The sequence below is a fragment of the Thunnus thynnus genome, chromosome 21 (assembly GCF_963924715.1).
Source record: "Thunnus thynnus chromosome 21, fThuThy2.1, whole genome shotgun sequence".
In the NCBI taxonomy this organism is placed as follows: Eukaryota; Metazoa; Chordata; class Actinopteri; order Scombriformes; family Scombridae; genus Thunnus; species Thunnus thynnus.
The window spans coordinates 345,001-364,596 of record NC_089537.1 but is presented as its reverse complement, the minus strand read 5'-3'; the positions used below and the strand labels follow the sequence as shown (position 1 = coordinate 364,596).

Here is a 19,596-nt window from a genome sequence, read left to right as displayed (position 1 = left end):
CGAGAGGAGGATCAGTGTGAGGTTCACAGTGAGGACAGCAGCAGAGTTTCTGCTCAGACTCGTTTCTTGTCACAACAACATCAGTTTCTCTCAGACTGAAGCCTTTGATCTGCTGCAGGTTCTCACTCTGAGGCTCCAGGCCCAGCAGAGGATGTAGGTCACCTGTGGACGGTCCGCTCACCACAGCAGAAGAAGAAACTGTCAGATTGACTTGTTTAGTACAAAAAGTAGCAAAAAGACTGCAACGTTGAAAGATATCTACTTGATTTGACTCATTTGGACGCTGAAGCTTCATATTAGCTTCAGATAAACTTTAAAATACATTTTAGCAAAGAAGGAGGACTGTGGATTTAGTCCTCCATCACTTCCATTGTAAGGTCATTATGAAGGGATCTTCTAATGGTCAGTATGAACAGGAGGAATGATAACAGATACTTTAAACCATTCAGGCTTCATAAACCAGCATCTGAATTTACAGGAGCTTCCTTACACACGTAAAGATGATGTTGGGAAGCTTCAGATGTCTCAGCTTTTCTTTACAGCTCGAATCATTTTCCAGGTAATCATCAGCAGACACGTTCATACAGTTTTTGCAGATGCTGAGTAATAATAATCTGCACACTGTGGTCAGTAACTCTACATGGACCTGACCTATGACCTTCAGGATTTTGCTGAGGAAAACTTAAAGAGCACAATTTGAAAATAGCTTCTTGTATTTTATGTGGATTAAATTTCACATATAAGTATTTATTTTCTTACATACATGCCATAAAAATGAACTGATTATAACAGTAAACCAGCCTGATAACTATTATTATATGACATAACTATTATCATGATTATAACAGCAGCAGTAAAGTGGAGATTGCTTTATGCCGTCATCAACAATAATGTTTCTCTCAGGCTGTCAGAGACTCTCAGTTCTCTCTTCTACAGTTTGGATCAACATGAAACTCTTCTGTTGAATCATCACAACAACAGATGAACAACTGAGTTAGAAAATATCTGGTTCTTTAGTAAAAAATTGAAGCTACAAGAACATAAAGATTTCAGGGTAGAACTTAACTACGACTCCCAAGGTGCATTTCAGCAAGAAACAACCAATCACAGAGCTTGGTCACGAGCAGAAGCTAAAGATTACGATGTTGAAAAAACGGATTTTATGAAGCGTTTTGAATTAATTTAACTCTGATTCTCACCTCTGACTGGCTTCTTCTCCATAGAAAAGCAGGAGGCTTATGGGTATTGTAGTATTCTTACCAGTCGCCAAAATGACAAACAAAATGTAATTCATCAGAAACGCAGATTAAATAATGTAAACTGGTGTTAGAATATAAACCTGTTCACAGCTCCACTCTAGCTCCTCAAAACTTTTAATTATTTCCCAAATAAAAACTTTGGTTATTGAGTAACTCAGATTTGTTAGTTAGAAGCTAACGTTACGTAGCTTTCAGGTTAGATCGCAGGCTAACAGTCCAACATGTTGGGAAATTTACAATCAGATGTTTCAGAACAACGATCCAGGACAAGTTCAGCCTGACACAAATGCAACAACTCCAGAAGCTTCTAATGTGACAGGAAATCAAACAGAAAACAAGAAGTCTGTACAACAGTTTCTTTAATGTGAAACATTTAAACGTCTCACAGATCGCTTCAGTCAATATCATCATTTAGTTTGTTCTTCCAGTCCAGTTCGTACTTTAGTCGTCCAATCAGAACACAACTGATTCAATAAATAACACAAATGACAGAAATATCCATGCTGATAACTCCCACAGGCTCTTTATCATTTCTCAAAGCAGGGACATTGATCAAATATTTAGTAGTTTTAATTTATTTGTGGCTAATTTAGTTAAGAACAGTTCAGTATCTGTCACAAGTGTCCAGTGTTCACTGAAAAAGCTGCAAACATTCAATCTCAGATTTTAGGTGACAAAAACAATTAGTGATCTTTAATCAAATACTGTAAATTCTTAAATAAAGGCCCCGGTCAAAACATTGAGGGCAGTGTATTTACGTACTATTTATGTACTATAATGTGTCACAGGATTAATTCAGTATAAAATCCGACAACAGAGTCATGTCATGCTCACCTGTGCTATAACACTTTCTCTGGGTAACAACAATAATGTTCTCATTCATTAAAGAGCTGCAGACGGTTCTACTTTGCTGTTTTTTTCCACTATTAAGAAAACATTTCATCCATATTTACTGGTTGAAGGTTGAAGTTGATGCAAAGATGGAAATTGATGTGTTGCTGAAACATTTACAGGAAGTGTTTAACAATTTAACTGACGGTAACTTTACAAGCAATCAAAAAAACTGCAAAGTAGAAGCAGAAATGAACATTATACTGAATGTGATCAGAAAACAGGGAGGCTTCTAACTGAAATATGATCAAATATAAAACAGGAGAAATGAGAAATAACGACGTGTCTCTCATATAAACCTGTTCTCTCTGAGGTCATTTATGGCTTAACATGATCTCTAGGGCCGCAACTAATGATTATTTTCATTATTGATTAATCTGTAGATTATTTTCTGGATTAACTGATTAGTTGTTTGGGCCATAAAATGTCAGAAAATGGTGAAAATGTGGATCAGTGTTCTCTTCAGTCCAAGATGACGTCCTTGTCTTGTTTTACAACTCAAAGATATTCAGTTTACTGTCACAGAGATTAAAGAAACCAAAAAACACTCACATTTAAGAAGCTGAAATCAGAGAATTTAGAGCTTTTTTTCTTAAAAAGTGACTCAAAACAATTTATCAATTTTTAAAATAGTTGGCAATTGATTTAATAGTCGGCAACTAATCAATTAATAGACTAATCATTGCAGCTCTAATGATCTCTAAATAACAGAATCCTGGGCTTCAAGCTTCATTCAGCAATTTGGCCAAAAATTTTCATCACAAGATCCAACTTTCTTGTTTCTGCAGCTTTCAACCACATCTCATGGCCTTCCTGAGCAGACAAAGTTGCCATGTGGTCAGCGGGGGCGGTTCAATTTTGTTATCATTCTTCGACCGCCTGTTATCACATGACTGAAATTCTTCAGTCATATGACGACAAACTGAACCATCTCAGTGACTCTATCTCTGCTCGCTGAAAAAGACCCACGAGATGTGGTTGATAGCTCTGGAAACAGAAAGTAAGTGGACCTTGTGTTGAGAATCCTGCTTTTTGAGATCTGTGTTTGAAAATTTGATTTGATTTGATACTTGAGACATCTGGTGTACAAAGTTTTGACTTTTTGTTCCTGAAGGGTCCCTAGAGGAGTGCAGGGGATGTGAACTCAGTGAAAAGTTCTGGTTCAGTTTGGGTTTTGTCCCGATGATCAGCATCCTCTCAACTCCTGAACCGTCCAGTCGCAGCTGTACTTATGTTGCAGTTAGCATTCAGAAGTTCTTGTGCGAGGGGAGATACAGTATCTGATTTTGGCAGCGGCAGTAGTCGTGGTAACAGCAGTTGCAGAAATGGTGGCAGAGGTAGTGCTGCATCAGTAGTCGTCATAGCGATACGTGTTGGGGTAGGTGTAGCGGTAGTCGTAGCCGTCGCTTCGCTCTGTTTTGGTCTGCAGAGGTTCAGGCTGAAAAGACAGAGACTTGATGACACCACCTGACTCCTCCGTCACCTTCACCTCCGTGGAGTATGAGGAGGAGGAGGCATCGTCCAGCAGGGAGGAGCAGCCGGGGAGGCCTGGAGGTTTGGGAGGAGCGCAGGGCTGGTAGGCTGGGAGGCCGGCTGGAGGTTTGGGACACGACTGGTAGGAGGGGAGTGCCGCTGGAGGTTTAGGACAGGGCTGGTAGGAGACCTGAGGAGGAGGATCAGTGCTGCTGTTAATGTGACAGAGATAGAATGGGTTAACTTCCACCCCCCCAATTCATAGCGGTGTAACGGTACACAAAATACAAAATACTGCTTTGTACGTTTCCAGTAGAGCAGAAAAAACAAAGAGGGGATCGACCATCACAGAGAGGGGAGGGAGACCACCGTCATAGAGAGGGGAGGGGTCAACGTTCACAGAGAGGGAAGGGGTTGACCATCACAGAGAGGGAAGGGGTTGACCGTCACAGAGAGGGGAGGGAGACCACCGTCATAGAGAGGGGAGGGATGGACCGTCACAGAGAGGGAAGGGGTTGACCGTCACAGAGAGGGGAGGGAGACCACCGTCACATAGAGAGGGGAGGGAGACCACCGTCACATAGAGAGGGGAGGGGTCAACGTTCACAGAGAGGGAAGGGGTTGACTGTCACAGAGAGGGGAGGGAGACCACCGTCACATAGAGAGGGGAGGGGTCAACGTTCACAGAGAGGGAAGGGGTTGACTGTCACAGAGAGGGGAGGGATGGACCGTCACAGAGAGGGGAGGGAGACCACCGTCATAGAGAGGGGAGGGGTCAACGTTCACAGAGAGGGAAGGGGTTGACTGTCACAGAGAGGGGAGGGAGACCACCGTCACATAGAGAGGGGAGGGATGGACCGTCACAGAGAGGGGAGGGAGACCACCGTCATAGAGAGGGGAGGGGTCAACGTTCACAGAGAGGGAAGGGGTTGACTGTCACAGAGAGGGGAGGGAGACCACCGTCACAGAGAGGGGAGGGGTCGACCGTCACATAGAGGGGAGGGAGACCACCGTCACAGAGAGGGGAGGGGTCAACGTTCACAGAGAGGGAAGGGGTTGACCGTCACATAGAGGGAAGGGGTTGACCGTCACAGAGAGGGAAGGGAGACCACCGTCACATAGAGGGGAAGGGTCCACCATCCCAGAGAGGGGAGGGGTCAACCGTTACAGAGAGGGAAGGGGTTGACCGTCACATAGAGAGGGGAGGGAGACCACCGTCACATAGAGAGGGGAGGGGTCAACGTTCACAGAGAGGGAAGGGGTTGACTGTCACAGAGAGGGGAGGGAGACCACCGTCACATAGAGAGGGGAGGGATGGACCGTCACAGAGAGGGGAGGGAGACCACCGTCATAGAGAGGGGAGGGGTCAACGTTCACAGAGAGGGAAGGGGTTGACTGTCACAGAGAGGGGAGGGAGACCACCGTCACATAGAGAGGGGAGGGATGGACCGTCACAGAGAGGGGAGGGGTCGACCGTCACATAGAGGGGAGGGAGACCACCGTCACAGAGAGGGGAGGGGTCAACGTTCACAGAGAGGGAAGGGGTTGACTGTCACAGAGAGGGGAGGGAGACCACCGTCATAGAGAGGGGAGGGGTCAACGTTCACAGAGAGGGAAGGGGTTGACTGTCACAGAGAGGGGAGGGAGACCACCATCACAGAGAGGGGAGGGGTCAACGTTCACAGAGAGGGAAGGGGTTGACCGTCACGTAGAGGGAAGGGGTTGACCGTCACAGAGAGGGAAGGGGTTGACCGTCACATAGAGGGGAGGGAGACCACCGTCACATAGAGGGGAAGGGTCCACCATCCCAGAGAGGGGAGGGGTCAACCGTTACAGAGAGGGGAGGGAGACCACCGTCACAGAGAGGGAGGGGGAAAACGGAGTATATTTTAATAATAGTGTTGCACTCGGCCAGTGTCATGGGATGATTGTCCAGCTCTTGTTTGTCATTCTGATGGCAGCAACACTACATGAGCAGGGTAACCAGGGTAACCAAGGTAACCACATGGATGTATTAAGAAGAACTGGATACAGCATGGGAGGCGGGGCCCCATTCATTCCTATGAAAGCTGCTCAGTGGTGCTTGAAGCCAAAAAAGCAACTAAAAAAAGCAACGTGTAAACTAAGGCTAACTCCCAGTTGACTGTCTGCTAACTTGAATGGGGATAAAATAATTTAATCGTGCAACTCTTTTAGACTTTCTTAATGTTATCAGACTGAATCAATCAAATTCTGATGTTGAAACAAGTCATTTCGCAGGTTGTGTTGCTCAAAAAACTTAATCCACTGTTTTACAGCTGCTGCTTTTCACATTATTGAAAAATGCTTTTTGGAACCCTGTTGGACCCAGAATTTGTAATTACACAGTTTGCCCACTATGACAAATTGGCCTTAAAGCCCAGCACACTTCCTGGGGGCTTAGGTAACCAGGGTAACCAGGGTAACTTGGCTAAGCTGGCTAGCATACATCCATGAGCACACTACAGCTAAGTGGTGCCCTGTGAAAATGTTCTGGGTGAAACTTGTGCTCTAGAATTATTGTTCTGCCTGTCGGTGCAAGTTATGAAATTATGAAACTATTTTGACTGGCTCATGGAGTGAACCGAAACAAACATCCTATACCAAACAGTTCGGGATGAATATACATTATACAGTTACACCACCCTTAGTTACTGTTGCTACACGTACCAAGTTTCTACTGTAGCACATATTTAGTTTACAACGATAACAGAAGCAGATTTACCATCCAAAGGGACCAACTGCAGGCTGTACATGAGGGGACCTCACGTCTGCCAGCCAATAAGAAGAGAGCCGGGGTCCCAGGTGGGAGGAGTGTCACAGTTTTCCCACCTCCCTCCTGGAGTCTGCACACAGTTCTGTTTATACAACATCAGGTGTTCAAACATGTTTGGACCAAATGTACTCTTGTGACCACATAGATGCAGAAACTATAAACTGCATTTAAAGAGATGATGCTGCTCACTACTCTACTCTGTTCTCATTGGCTCGCAGACCTCGGTCATGTGATTAGTCCAGTTGGACAGTCCTGATGAACTCTACTCACCTTGGTTGTTGTAGTGATAATGGTCTGCAGTGCTGCGGGGGACCCTGGGGCGTTGCTGGGGTAACGGCAGGGATACTCAGTGCTGTAGTAGTGGTGGTTGTCACCGTAGGGGGCGGAGCTCTTCAGCAGCTCCTTCCAGCCCGGAGGAGGCTTCGTCTGGGGGTCAAATGAGGAAGAGGAGGAGGAGGAGAGAGGAACTGACGCCGAAGAGGAGGAAGAAGAGGGGCCGAGGACTGGAGCCACCCTGCATACAAACAAGACATGGATTAGACCTGTTTACACTGTCAGTATGTGGTTTACATTACGGGATCTGGTCTGGAGTGTTGGAGGCTGACCTGGGGTCACAGAGGTCAGAGGTCACAGGATACGACGGCGAGGTCAGGTATCCTTGGAACTCGTAGCCGGGCCGGCCCATGTAGAGCCTGGGATTGGCTGGTTTCTGCAGTGTGGGCGGGGCCTCCCCTAGTGGATTGTGGGGGTTGTAGTAGGGGTCTGGGCTCTGGAATGCTGGGTAATGCTGCGGGAAGTTCGGCTCAATGAAAGAGATCCGGTCTGCCGGCTCGACGCAGGAGAGCAGGGCGGGGCCCAGAGCCTGAAGTAAACAAACAAACAATAAACAAAAAACATTAATGATCTGTTCCAGAAAGCTGGTTTAGTGCAAAGTCTGAGTTTAACCCCGAGATGAAGGAAACTCTGAGTTTTCAGTTCCAGAAAGAGGTAACTTAAACTCTGGGTCAGTTGCCATGGTAACTTAAACTCTGGGTCAGTCACCATGGTAACTGTGAAGTTAACCTGCTCGCTCACAGGTCTTCTGAGTTTCTCGCTGTCTCTTACAGAGTTTCATGTCCTCGTTCATTCAGTCGTATCAAAGCTTGTATTGATCGTACATTAGTGGAGCTTTACTGTTAGTTTGGATGTTAGTTTGTGACTCAGGACTTTCTTTAACAACATTACTGCTTTTATGTGCATCAGTCGTTTCTTTCTCACATTCAGATATTCCACAGCGTGAATTCATCCTCAGCTCAGAATCAAACCGCTCATGTTCTTCTGTTATAACTCTGATACTCTGATCACATCGATCAATCACCTGCTGGTTATCAGAGCAGATCAATCACCTGAAATGTTTGTGGCACATAATCTGTAATCTCAGTTTAAATCTGTATGAAGCTTCAGACACATAAGATCAATGAATAATTATCTCCATCACTCATGATGTGATTGATGCACTGATTGAACAGTTCGTAGTTGTTGTGTTTGTAGTTGTGTTTGTAGTTGTGTTTGTAGTTGTTGTGTTTGTAGTTGTTGTGTTTGTAGTTGTGTTTGTAGTTGTGTTTGTAGTTGTTGTGTTTGTAGTTGTTGTGTTTGTAGTTGTGTTTGTAGTTGTTGTGTTTGTAGTTGTGTTTGTAGTTGTGTTTGTAGTTGTGTTTGTAGTTGTGTTTGTAGTTGTTGTGTTTGTAGTTGTGTTTGTAGTTGTGTTTGTAGTTGTGTTTGTAGTTGTTGTGTTTGTAGTTGTGTTTGTAGTTGTGTTTGTAGTTGTTGTGTTTGTAGTTGTGTTTGTAGTTGTTGTGTTTGTAGTTGTGTTTGTAGTTGTGTTTGTAGTTGTTGTGTTTGTAGTTGTGTTTGTAGTTGTGTTTGTAGTTGTGTTTGTACTTGTTGTGTTTGTAGTTGTGTTTGTAGTTGTGTTTGTAGTTGTGTTTGTAGTTGTTGTGTTTGTAGTTGTGTTTGTAGTTGTGTTTGTAGTTGTTGTGTTTGTAGTTGTGTTTGTAGTTGTTGTGTTTGTAGTTGTGTTTGTAGTTGTTGTGTTTGTAGTTGTGTTTGTAGTTGTTGTGTTTGTAGTTGTGTTTGTAGTTGTGTTTGTAGTTGTGTTTGTAGTTGTTGTGTTTGTAGTTGTGTTTGTAGTTGTTGTGTTTGTAGTTGTGTTTGTAGTTGTTGTGTTTGTAGTTGTGTTTGTAGTTGTGTTTGTAGTTGTGTTTGTAGTTGTTGTGTTTGTAGTTGTTGTTGTCCACCTGTGTTTCGATGAGTCGTCTCTTGGGAGGGAACGGTGGCGAGCTGACTCGTCTCTTCACAGAACTTCTTCTGGCTTCAGTCTCAGACTTGGACTCTGGTCTGGGATGATCGTGGACCCCTTTAGCCTGGAAGACCACAACAACAAACAACAACAGTAAATACTCATGTGAATAACACCATAAACAAGATCAGCAACAGGTTTAGACCAGTAGAGACTGGTCTATGGGGCGGAGGGGGTGGGGGTGTCACCTGGAAGAAGATGGCCTTCCCATCGACCCTCCAGAAGTTGGTGACGGGGTACCCGCTGTGGCCACGACACGGCAGCAGCTCCAGACCGCCGTTACAGCTCGGACACAGCTTCTCTGAAACACAGAATCCAGACAGGTGAGGACGACCACACCTGGGACCCGAAATACCACACAAGTTCAACTAAGTCTGACTCTGTTTGGTTATCTGGCTTCACTGAGCCTCACATTGTCCGTCCAGAACCAGAACTATGAAGCTATTACCAACCAGCTCAGTAACTCTGGTTTAACAGCTACAAGTGCATTCATGTGAAAGAGGCGGGTCGTTAATTACGAGCGACGTCATCAGAACCATGAATGAAGTTCTTCATATGAGATGAGATGAAACAGTGAAACCAAGAATCTGCAGATTCAACCAAGTGAAATGTAAACGAGCCTGTAATCATACAACAAACACTAGAAATCATAAATAAATAAAATCCATGTAGGAATTATTCTATATGACTGAAGTATAGAGGGAGTATTTTTACTGTTTAGAAACCATCTGAATATGTCACATAACAAACTTAAAGTAACGTCAGACTGTTTCTGCTGCTGAAGCAAAGAGTGTAAAAGTATTTAATGACTGATGATTTATAATCATGGAGCCAATTAACAGTGAGGATTATTGATCTCTGGTGTTTATCTGCAGTTGTCTGATGTTATTCTGACTGCAGCCATGAATCAGAGAGTAAAATCACTATTAAACTATTAAAATATGTGTTTAGTGTCGTAAACGATCTCCGTTTGTTAGAAGCTCTGATTTAAAACCAGAAACATGGGAAAATAAAATGTTTCTACTGATCTATAAAAATATATATTGATCTCTTTTAAAAGTCACTTTATTGTAACTCAGGACTTTTGTCCATGTCGGGATCCTGTAGGAAGGATGACGCTTTATTTCCAGTGATCTGATTGGTCAGTGGTCGGGGTGTTGCTCCTCTGAACTTAAGCTGTTCATCAGTTACCATGGTGATGTATCCTGGTTAAAAGCGAACCAGCTTCATGATATCTGAAAACCTGAGCTACTAATCTGACTTTGTAGTCCAGGACCCTGGACACAGTCTGGTTCTGGTTCTGGTTCTGGCTCTGGTTCTTACTCTGCTGTTTCTGCCGGGCCTTGTCGCAGATGGCGGGGCGGAGCTGCAGTCTGGAGCCGTCAGGCAGCGAGCAGCCTCGAGAACACACCACCACACCCAGACACGACTTCTTCAGGATCTGACAGTTGTGGTTGTTGGTGTTCCTCATGGCCCAGCCGGAGAGGTGTCTCTGAGCGTTCTTATCCTCAGCTGCACCAAGACAACATCATAGAACAATTACACCATATATGACATAAAATCATCAGATTACATTGTGCTTGGATATTTTCCAATTGATTCTCTGCTCAGTTCAACTCTGAGTCACATGTTGAACTTTACCAACAAACTGATTCATTTTACACACAAACACAACAACACATGTGTCAATCAGACACACTGAGATAAAAACACAACAACAGGCAGCACATGAGGATCTTTATTAGGGACTGAGCCCAAAAGGCAGAGGACTACTGTAAAACCGCCTAAGGGTGAGGACCCTGTTGTTTTTTGTGTGTTCCTTTCTTTCTTTCTTTCTTTCTTTCTTTCTTTCTTTATTATTATGCCACTTAAACCCTAACTTTGACCCCCTAAACATGCTCAAAAACTCACCAAATTTGGCACGCACATCAGGTCTGGTGAAATATTTGATAAAATGTAAAAATTAACCCCTAAAGTGCCAAAATGTGCTCTCTAGCGCCACCTATGTAACTAAAATGGCCACCACGGCCCGTAGGAATGTCGTAGAGAGTTCAAACCAAAACTCAATTATTTGTCTCATCAAGACCTACAAATCATACACTGACACCCCTGACCTAAATCCAACAGGAAGTCCACAATCAGCCTTTCAATGTAAGACTTTGCTCCGATTTTGGACCCCTAACAAACGTTTTCTCCTCCGAGGGCGTTAATGGTATCGGCTTCAAACTTTAATACCTGACTTATGACACTGTGCTAAAAAGAAGTTGTTAAAAACTTTGTAATAACTCGAATGGTTTGGATTTAATAAGCCCTGAAAGTTGCAGTGCCACATCACCCTTACAATGTAAACCAATGGGGAGGCAATCTATGGGCATGGACTTTGTGTCAAACAGAGGCTTCTGACATCTAAACTATAAGTCTGACCACTTTCAAACCTGTATCAATGGAATCGCAACAAAATTTCCTACTAAAATATGATTTTTGATGTAAGATTTGGCCAAAGTCATGGGATTTATGAGGATATTTCACAAGAAGCGTACTCTAAAATCCTCCTCTCCAACTGCTCCTGGTGATGTCACTCCCTCAGTGCTGTGAAACATTCCGCAATACACACTCATTATAAAATCACAGGAGGAGCAAGAAAAGACTTTAAACTCACACTCTAATATCTCAAAAACAATAAAAGATAGAAAAAACATGTAAATTCAAGATTTGTAGGTCAAAGTCTCGTGACTCATTTAAAGTTCAAATGAAGTTTGTATCTAAAACTATGTGGAAGCAGTAAATGTTCAAAAAGCTGTGTGTTCGTTCACGCTCTCCATTCAAATATATGAGTATTTTTCTGTGTCCAGCTGCAGTTACTTATTGTCTCTACACACCTGACAGTACACATGTCAATCAAACTTTCAAAATAAAAGCACACCACACTTATAAGAAATATCCCTCATTTTTAAAAAGCAAAATGATCTGATCCCGACGGGCCAGAGTGCGAGGTCCCGACCAACGCTGCTTGCAGCTTTAATTACATCACTGTTTTATTGTGTTTATGTAGTTTAATAGTTGATCGTGTATAAATGTGTATATTGTGTTTATGTAGTTTAATGGTTGATAGTGTATAAATGTGTATATTGTGTTTATGTAGTTTAATGGTTGATAGTGTATAAATGTGTATATAGTGTAAATACAGTCAGATGTGTAGCTCTCTATAGAACATACTACAGTGTATCTACAGGAACGAGTCATAGAAACGCAGCAGGAAGCTTTGGTCTTGTGTTTTGGTTGAATATCGATGTATTTCAGTATGAATACATGTTAGTGTTTGAACATAAACTGAAGAGTTTGGAAGTGAGGATGTAAACATGTCAAGTGTTTTGTTGCTTGTTTGTGTTTGAAGGCTGCAGTCACTGAATGTTTTCTGTGTGAAGAGTTTGAACATGTGGACTCAGTATTGATCCCTGCAGGGAACCAATCAGAAACATCTGTAACCATGTGACTCACCGCTGTAGATGTAGCGGACGTAGCCGTCGGTCCACTCCTGGAACGGGTCGAACTGCTTCGTGTCCTGCAGACATTTAATGAAATGATTCATCTTCTCGTTGATGTTTCAGAGTAAAAGTGTCAGAAAGTGTTTGCTAAAAACCTCAGATAATCAGATTATAATCAATACTGAACATTAATAAACACTTCAAACACTTCACATCTGATTGATTTATTGAACTGATCAGTTATTGAATAAATGTGTCTCCTGTGTGATTATTGTTTTCTAACAAGCAGAAAAGAAACATTTCTGTAATAATCCTGCAAGAATCAGGTTTGATTATTGATCAGCTCTGATCATTCTATGACTTCACAGATATGTTGATTACAAATGTTTCCTCTTTATGTTTCTCCAGTGAAATGAGTTTTATATAAGAGACAGAAGACGTTGAGATGTTCACTTTAATCGACCTTTAAATCAATAAAACAATCAACAGTTAAACGTCCTTTTATCTGCTTATAACTACATTATAAACATGTATTAACTGTTAATCCGCTGGTTATTATTGATGATTGATCAACTCTTCAGATCTAAATAATACAGACTGACTGAGTTCAGCTGTTCGTCACCATGGCAACTCAAGAGCCACTTACGGGTTTTTCTCCCAGAGCTTTCAGTGGTTTTTATGGTTAGTTTGTGCAGAACTGAAATAATCAGATTTAAACGTTTATTATCCGACTGCAAATGTTTGTTTGTTGCTCAGCAGCAGATTAAATATTCATATTACATTATTGATCATATTATTGATCCTGATCGGGTTATATGTAACTGACAGGACATATTATTGATCCTGATCGGGTTATATGTAACTGACAGGACATATTATTGATCCTGATCAGGTTATATGCAATTGACAAGACATATTATTGATCCTGATCAGGTTATATGTAACTGACAGGACATATTATTGATCCTGATCAGGTTATATGTAATGATGTGACTCGTTGACAGGAAGCTGTTGCGTCTGGTTTGCGTTCATGTTCAGCAGCAGTAAACGGTGCGAAAGCTGTGGCTCCTGTAGGTCCTGAGGGCCGCTGTTTCTGCTCCTCTAAACTGGAGCTTTAATGAAACATAACAAACACACACATACACACACACACACACACACACATACATACATACACACACACACACACACACACACACACATACATACATACACACACACACACACTACACACACACACACACACACATACATACACACACATATACACACACACACACACACACACACAGAGTAACACACACACACACATACATACACACACACACACATAGTAACACACACACACATAGTAACACACACACACACACACACACATAGTAACACACACACACATAGTAACACACACACACACACACACACAGCTGGTGTATTTTGCTTCTGTTCTGTATTTCAGATGTTCGTGTGATTCAGTATCAGAATGTTTGTAATGAAGCTCCGTCAGCTGTCGAGATGTTTTGATTTTAGTTAAAAGTCCAAAATAAACCTTATTATATAATATATATATATATTATAATATATCATAATATATTATAATATATATATATTATAATATATTATCTAGTATTATATAATATATTATAATATATCATAATATATTATAATATATTACACACACACACACATAATTTAATTTAATTTAATTTAGACAGAAAACAGAGTTTCTGATCTACTCTGCCGCTCTCTGACATCACACTGACGAAGAAACACAAACATGTGTAAGTGAAGAAAGTTGTAAAAAAGGACAAGTTCCCAGTGTTCCCAGTGTTCCCAGTGTGTGTTAAACCAGCAGTCAGGTGTCTGTAATCATTCCTCCTGTTCATACTGGATATTAAAGATCCTTCAAATGTGCTTTCAATGGAAGTGATGGAGGATAAAATCCACAGTGTGTCCACACAGTCATTTAAAGTCTGTGTGAAGCTTCTATTCAGCTTCAGCAGTCTGAGTTAGTCATATCAAGTGGATATCTGACACATTTACAGTCTTTTTAGCATCAAATTCCCTCTTTGTGTTTCCTCAGACAGTGTTTCCCTGTTGAGCTGCAGGTGGAAGTATAGTAACAAAAAGAGGAACTTTGGCACTAAAAAGACTGTAACGTTGAAAGATATCTACTTGATTTGACTCGTTTGGACGCTGAAGCTTCATATTAGCTTCAGATCAACTTTAAATACATTTTTATTTAGATTTTAGTCTCCTGACTGATAAACTTTACTTCAATAAATATGAAGTCTGGACCATAATTACAGTTTGATGTTTTTATTATTTTATATATATTATATTTATATTTATTATATTATATTTTATATTTTCTCATGAAATCAGCTGGTTCATATTCTCATTGTTGTGAAGTTACATAAAAACTCACAATTATTATATTAATGTTCACGTTTACAAAAACGAGTGTGTGTGTGTGTAAGTGTGTGTGAGTGTGTGAGAGAGAGAGAGTGTGTGAGTGTGTGTGTGAGTGTGTGTGAGAGAGAGAGTGTGTGTGTTTGATGTTTTGGTTTCACTAAAAACAAAAATATAAAAAACTGGTTTTTACTGTTTGAGCAACAAGAAACTAAAGAGTCGAGTCAGCTCGTTCACACACACACACACACACACTCTCTCACACACACACACACATACACACACACACATACACACACACACTCTCACACACAAATACACACACACACATACACATACACACACACACAAACACACACACACAAACACACATACACACACACACACACACACACACACACACACACATACACACACAGATACACACACACACACACACAACCTTCATAATTGTATTTATTTAATATATTTAATTGTTTGCTTGAATATTTATTGATAATTATTATAAAACTGAACATTTTTATCAGCTGATTAAATGTTTGTTCAGTTTAATGTTTAAATGTAATTAAATATTTATATTTATATTAAATATCAGGATTTAAACGTCATTATTTATTATTTACTGACGTCAGAAAACAAACATCTAAATCTTTCTAATAACATTAATATGATCAATATGATCAATAAGCAGGACTGATTTATATTTATACTTTAATATTAAATCAGTTTAATAACTTTGAGACAAAAAACGTGATAAATTCAAATAAAACGTATTTAATTTATAGAAAGTTTTTAAGAAAGAAATACAGAAAATAAAGTGAGAAGATCAATAATCAATCAGCCAATCAATCAATCAAATGTGACATTTTGTTATTTTCTTAATTAAAACATAAACAGTTTGTTTTTATATTTTGTGATTTTCAGTCCAGAAAATTAAATGAATAAATAAATAAAATGTTAAAGACTTTAAAGACAGTGATTGATTGATTTATTGAACTGATCAGTTATTGATAAATGACTTTATTTCATATTAACATTATTACACAAACCTGATTATTGATATTTGGTTTGTTTTCTAGAGCAGAAAAGAATATTGAAACATTTCTGTAATAATCCTGAAAGAATCAATCGATTATTGATCAGTTCTGATCATTCTGTGACTTTACAGATATATTGATTACTAACGTTTCCTCTTTATGTTTCTCCAGTCAAATGATTTTTATATAAAATATGAAACAGAGAGAAAATCACAACATGTCGCATATTAACTGTTTACAGGAAATATTTATTATTATTATTATTATTGACCAGGCTCAGTCTGTTATTGTTTATAATAATAAAAACATGTTTAAACCTGTGAATTATAATATAATATAATATAATTATATATTATATTTGATCTATAAACTATTGATCAATATTTAAACTTTATTTATGAACAGAATCAGAAGTTCATTGATTGTTTCTGGCAGCACGTGACTCTCACGAGCTGATTAAAACTCAGATCAGCTTCAGTTTCAACTGAATGTTTGTCTTCATGTGTGTTGACAGTTATGGATCAGTTATGGATCAGTTATTAGTCAGTTATTGATCAGGTGCTTGTTACCTGCGGTAGTTTGGGGTCGTTGATGTCCCACGTTAACTTCATCCCGACAGAACAAACACAGTCCGGGTCCTCGCGCTCCTCCGCACGGGACATCCTGCTGGTCCTTCAGATGACCTTTAACCTCCACAGTCCACAAACAAAGTCTTCTTTAAAGCAACCGGAAACAGATCAATAAAACCCGCGCGGCTCGTCCCGACAGCGCGTGCAGCTCCGCTGAGTCTCAGGTGAGAAGTGAAAGAAGAACAGGTGAGAGAGCGCGAGCCCGCAGGTAGAGGGAGGGGGAGGTCTCTGACGGAGAGCTGAACTCTCTACATTTCAGAGGGAAATATTGTACTTTCTACTCCACTACATTTATTTGACAGCTTTAGTTACTTTTCAGATGAAGATTTGACACAATGGATAATATAACAAGCTTTTAAAATACAACACATTGTTAAAGATGAAACCAGTGGTTTCCAACCTTTTTGGCTTCTGACGTCTTACAAAAAGCAGTGTGTAGTCGGGGTCACATTTCACATGTCTATGAGTTGTTAACAGCTCCACCAAATAGTGATTTTTCCCTCTAAACTTCTCACATGCTTTCATTTCAATAAATGTTCAAATGATCCAATATTTCAGCAAAAATCAAAGATTAGAGAAAAAGTCCAAAAACTGAAAACAGATTTGTGTATCAGAACTTTGTTTTTTCTTCTTTCCTCTCCCATTAATCATCTCACCACCCCTCAGATTTATCTGCTGACCCTTTGGAGGGGCCCGACCCCTAGGTTGGGAACCACTGGACTAAACTAGCTAACTGTATATAAAGTAGTGTAAACTAGCTCCACCTCCAGCAGCTACAACAGTAACATGCTGCTCTAACACTGATGCTTCACTATTAATAATCTAATGATGTCATATATAATAATATATCAGTCAGAGGGACCAAACCACTACTTTTACTGCAATACTTTAACTACATCAAGCTCATAATACTTATGTACTTTTACTGCAATACTTTAACTACATCAAGCTCATAATACTTATGTACTTTTACTGCAATACTTTAACTACATCAAGCTCATAATACTTATGTACTTTTACTGCAATACTTTAACTACATCAAGCTCATAATACTTATGTACTTTTACTGCAATACTTTAACTACATCAAGCTCATAATACTTATGTACTTTTACTGCAATACTTTAACTACATCAAGCTCATAATACTTATGTACTTTTACTGCAATACTTTAACTACATCAAGCTCATAATACTTATGTACTTTTACTGCAGTACTTTAACTACATCAAGCTCATAATACTTATGTACTTTTACTGCAGTACTTTAACTACATCAAGCTCATAATACTTATGTACTTTTACTGCAATACTTTAACTACATCAAGCTCATAATACTTATGTACTTTTACTGCAATACTTTAACTACATCATGCTCATAATACCTATGTACTTTTACTGCAATACTTTAACTACATCATGCTCATAATACTTATGTACTTTTACTGCAATACTTTAACTACATCATGCTCATAATACTTATGTACTTTTACTGCAATACTTTAACTACATCATGCTCATAATACTTATGTACTTTTACTGCAGTGAAGGATCGTTGATGGTTAATTGATTAATATGTTTATTTCTAAGTTTTTAATAAAAACATATTTGTCAGTTATTATTGATCAGCAGCTGATTGGACACAAAGTCTTTCTTCTTCATGTTTCAGCTTCAGCTACACAAAGCTGCTGATTCAGTGTGTGTGTGTGTGTGTGTGTGTGTGTGTGTGTGTGTGTGTGTGTGTGTGTGTGTGTGTGTGTGTGTGTGTGTGTGTGTTGTGTAAACACTTCATTGTTTCTCCCAAAACAAACAACTCATTAGTCATCAATTAGAGGAGTGAAGCTCACCTGTTTCTCACCTACCTTTCTGTCCGTCTGATGTGACGTCATCGGACTCGCGGATCACCTTAACTGACCCACTGATGATGACGTCATTTCAAAAGGGATCATTAATAAAAAACTGATCACTAATACATTAATCAATGGACTGAAATATAATGTTTTAATGAGTTTTAAGGTTTATTTTAAATTTTAAACAACATGAAGGTTAAATTTCAGGATTAATTATGAATAAATTAATAAAATATAAAAAATAAATTAAAAGGTTTTTTTTGGATCATTTTAAAAAGTTTTATGCCTAAAATCTGCTGAAGTGAAGAAAATCTGATTAAAAACATTGTTTTATATATATATATATATATATATATATATATATATATATATATATATATATTGTTATATTAATTAACAATCCATTAAAAGTCCTTTAATCAATGATTATTACTTATTGATTATTAACCTCAAATCAAATATTATCATTCATTTATTTATCATTTAATTTAAACCTTAATGACGCTCAAATTAATTAAAACCTCTTAAAAACTCGTTAAATGCAATAAAAAAAACTTTGTTAATTTATCCCAATAAATCAAAATAAACTCAGATTAAAATGTTTATTTATTTAAAACCTTTAATTAAACAAACAAATGAAGGTTGAACATTTCAGAGCAGCAAAGTGTTTACAGGACAATGATTATTTATTTATTATTTATTATTTATTATTTATTATTTCAAACCTCAACTTTAAATTCTTCATCATCTTCATGTGAAGAGGAGAAATGTTCCATAAACTAATAAAATGATCGTTTAAACTGCTGAAACGAGTCAACAGTGAAGATGATCAGCTGACTGTTGGCCGACAGCGCCGCCAGCTGGACGATCCACTTCCCATCAGCCCCAGCTGTGACGTAGAGCATACGTCACCGTATGGACGTTACTGTAAATACTGCAGTAAGTATTATTATTATTATTATTATTATTATTATTATTATTATTATTGACTCAGATGTTTGTTCCGATCACAAACATCAGTTTTATTTATTTTTATTTATTACTGAACTGATCAATAATAAAGATAAACAGACGTGTTTGTTGTTGTGTAAAGATGTAACTGTGTGTTGATCGATTAGATCACGTGTCTTCCTGCTTCTGACTGTGATGAGGCTGATATTCCTCCGCCGCTGTCGGGACTATTTTCTGTCTCCGCAGCAGCGGAGGAGTCTGATGACGCTGATCAGCTCATTAAGGTTAATTGGCGGCAGCTGTGCGCGCGCCCGACGCCCCGACAGCAGCGGACACAGCAGCGATGGTAAATAAACCTGATTATTGATTATCGATGTTTAAAATGAGCTCAGATCAGACTGAAGCTTTGTTTGTCAGCAAATAAACAGGTTAGACATGTTATTGATCAGCAGTTACCAGACTAAAATGCATCGATCAGTTTGA

The 19,596-nt window shown here is 39.5% G+C and overlaps 2 protein-coding genes across 6 annotated transcripts in view; one reads left to right on the top strand and one right to left on the bottom strand.

Annotated features, from left to right (window-relative positions):
- Positions 1–1,457: 1,457 nt before the first annotated feature.
- gcm2 (glial cells missing transcription factor 2) lies at positions 1,458–17,282 on the bottom strand. The gene is made up of 8 exons (XM_067578160.1): positions 16,256–17,282; positions 12,254–12,317; positions 10,079–10,267; positions 8,944–9,056; positions 8,694–8,819; positions 7,023–7,279; positions 6,688–6,931; positions 1,458–3,813 (listed from the first exon to the last, which is right to left on the bottom strand). Exons 1-8 carry the CDS (start codon positions 16,346–16,348, stop codon positions 3,499–3,501), a joined length of 1,401 nt encoding a protein of 466 aa, XP_067434261.1. The 5' UTR covers positions 16,349–17,282; the 3' UTR covers positions 1,458–3,498.
- Positions 17,283–19,350: 2,068 nt separating this feature from the next.
- Positions 19,351–19,596, top strand: part of sycp2l (synaptonemal complex protein 2-like) — a 17,823-nt gene continuing 17,577 nt past the window's right edge. For all 5 annotated transcript variants that reach the window (XM_067578142.1, XM_067578144.1, XM_067578141.1 and 2 more), the window contains exon 1: positions 19,351–19,459. In XM_067578142.1, coding sequence (XP_067434243.1) covers positions 19,457–19,459 — 3 coding nt within the window. In that variant the 5' untranslated portion in view covers positions 19,351–19,456. The remainder of the gene's footprint in view (positions 19,460–19,596) is intronic.

What these genes read in the sequence shown, in the direction of transcription:
- gcm2 (XM_067578160.1), bottom strand. Translation starts at nt 16,348, where the DNA reads ATGTCCCGTGCGGAGGAGCGCGAGGACCCGGACTGTGTTTGTTCTGTC. An exon ending in GGCCCGGCAGAAACAGCAGA is followed by an intron (nt 9,057 to 10,078) that starts GTAAGAACCAGA and finishes TCTGTGTTTCAG; the next exon opens with AGAAGCTGTGTCCGAGCTGT. An exon ending in GACGACTCATCGAAACACAG is followed by an intron (nt 7,280 to 8,693) that starts GTGGACAACAAC and finishes TGTTTACTTCAG; the next exon opens with GCTCTGGGCCCCGCCCTGCT.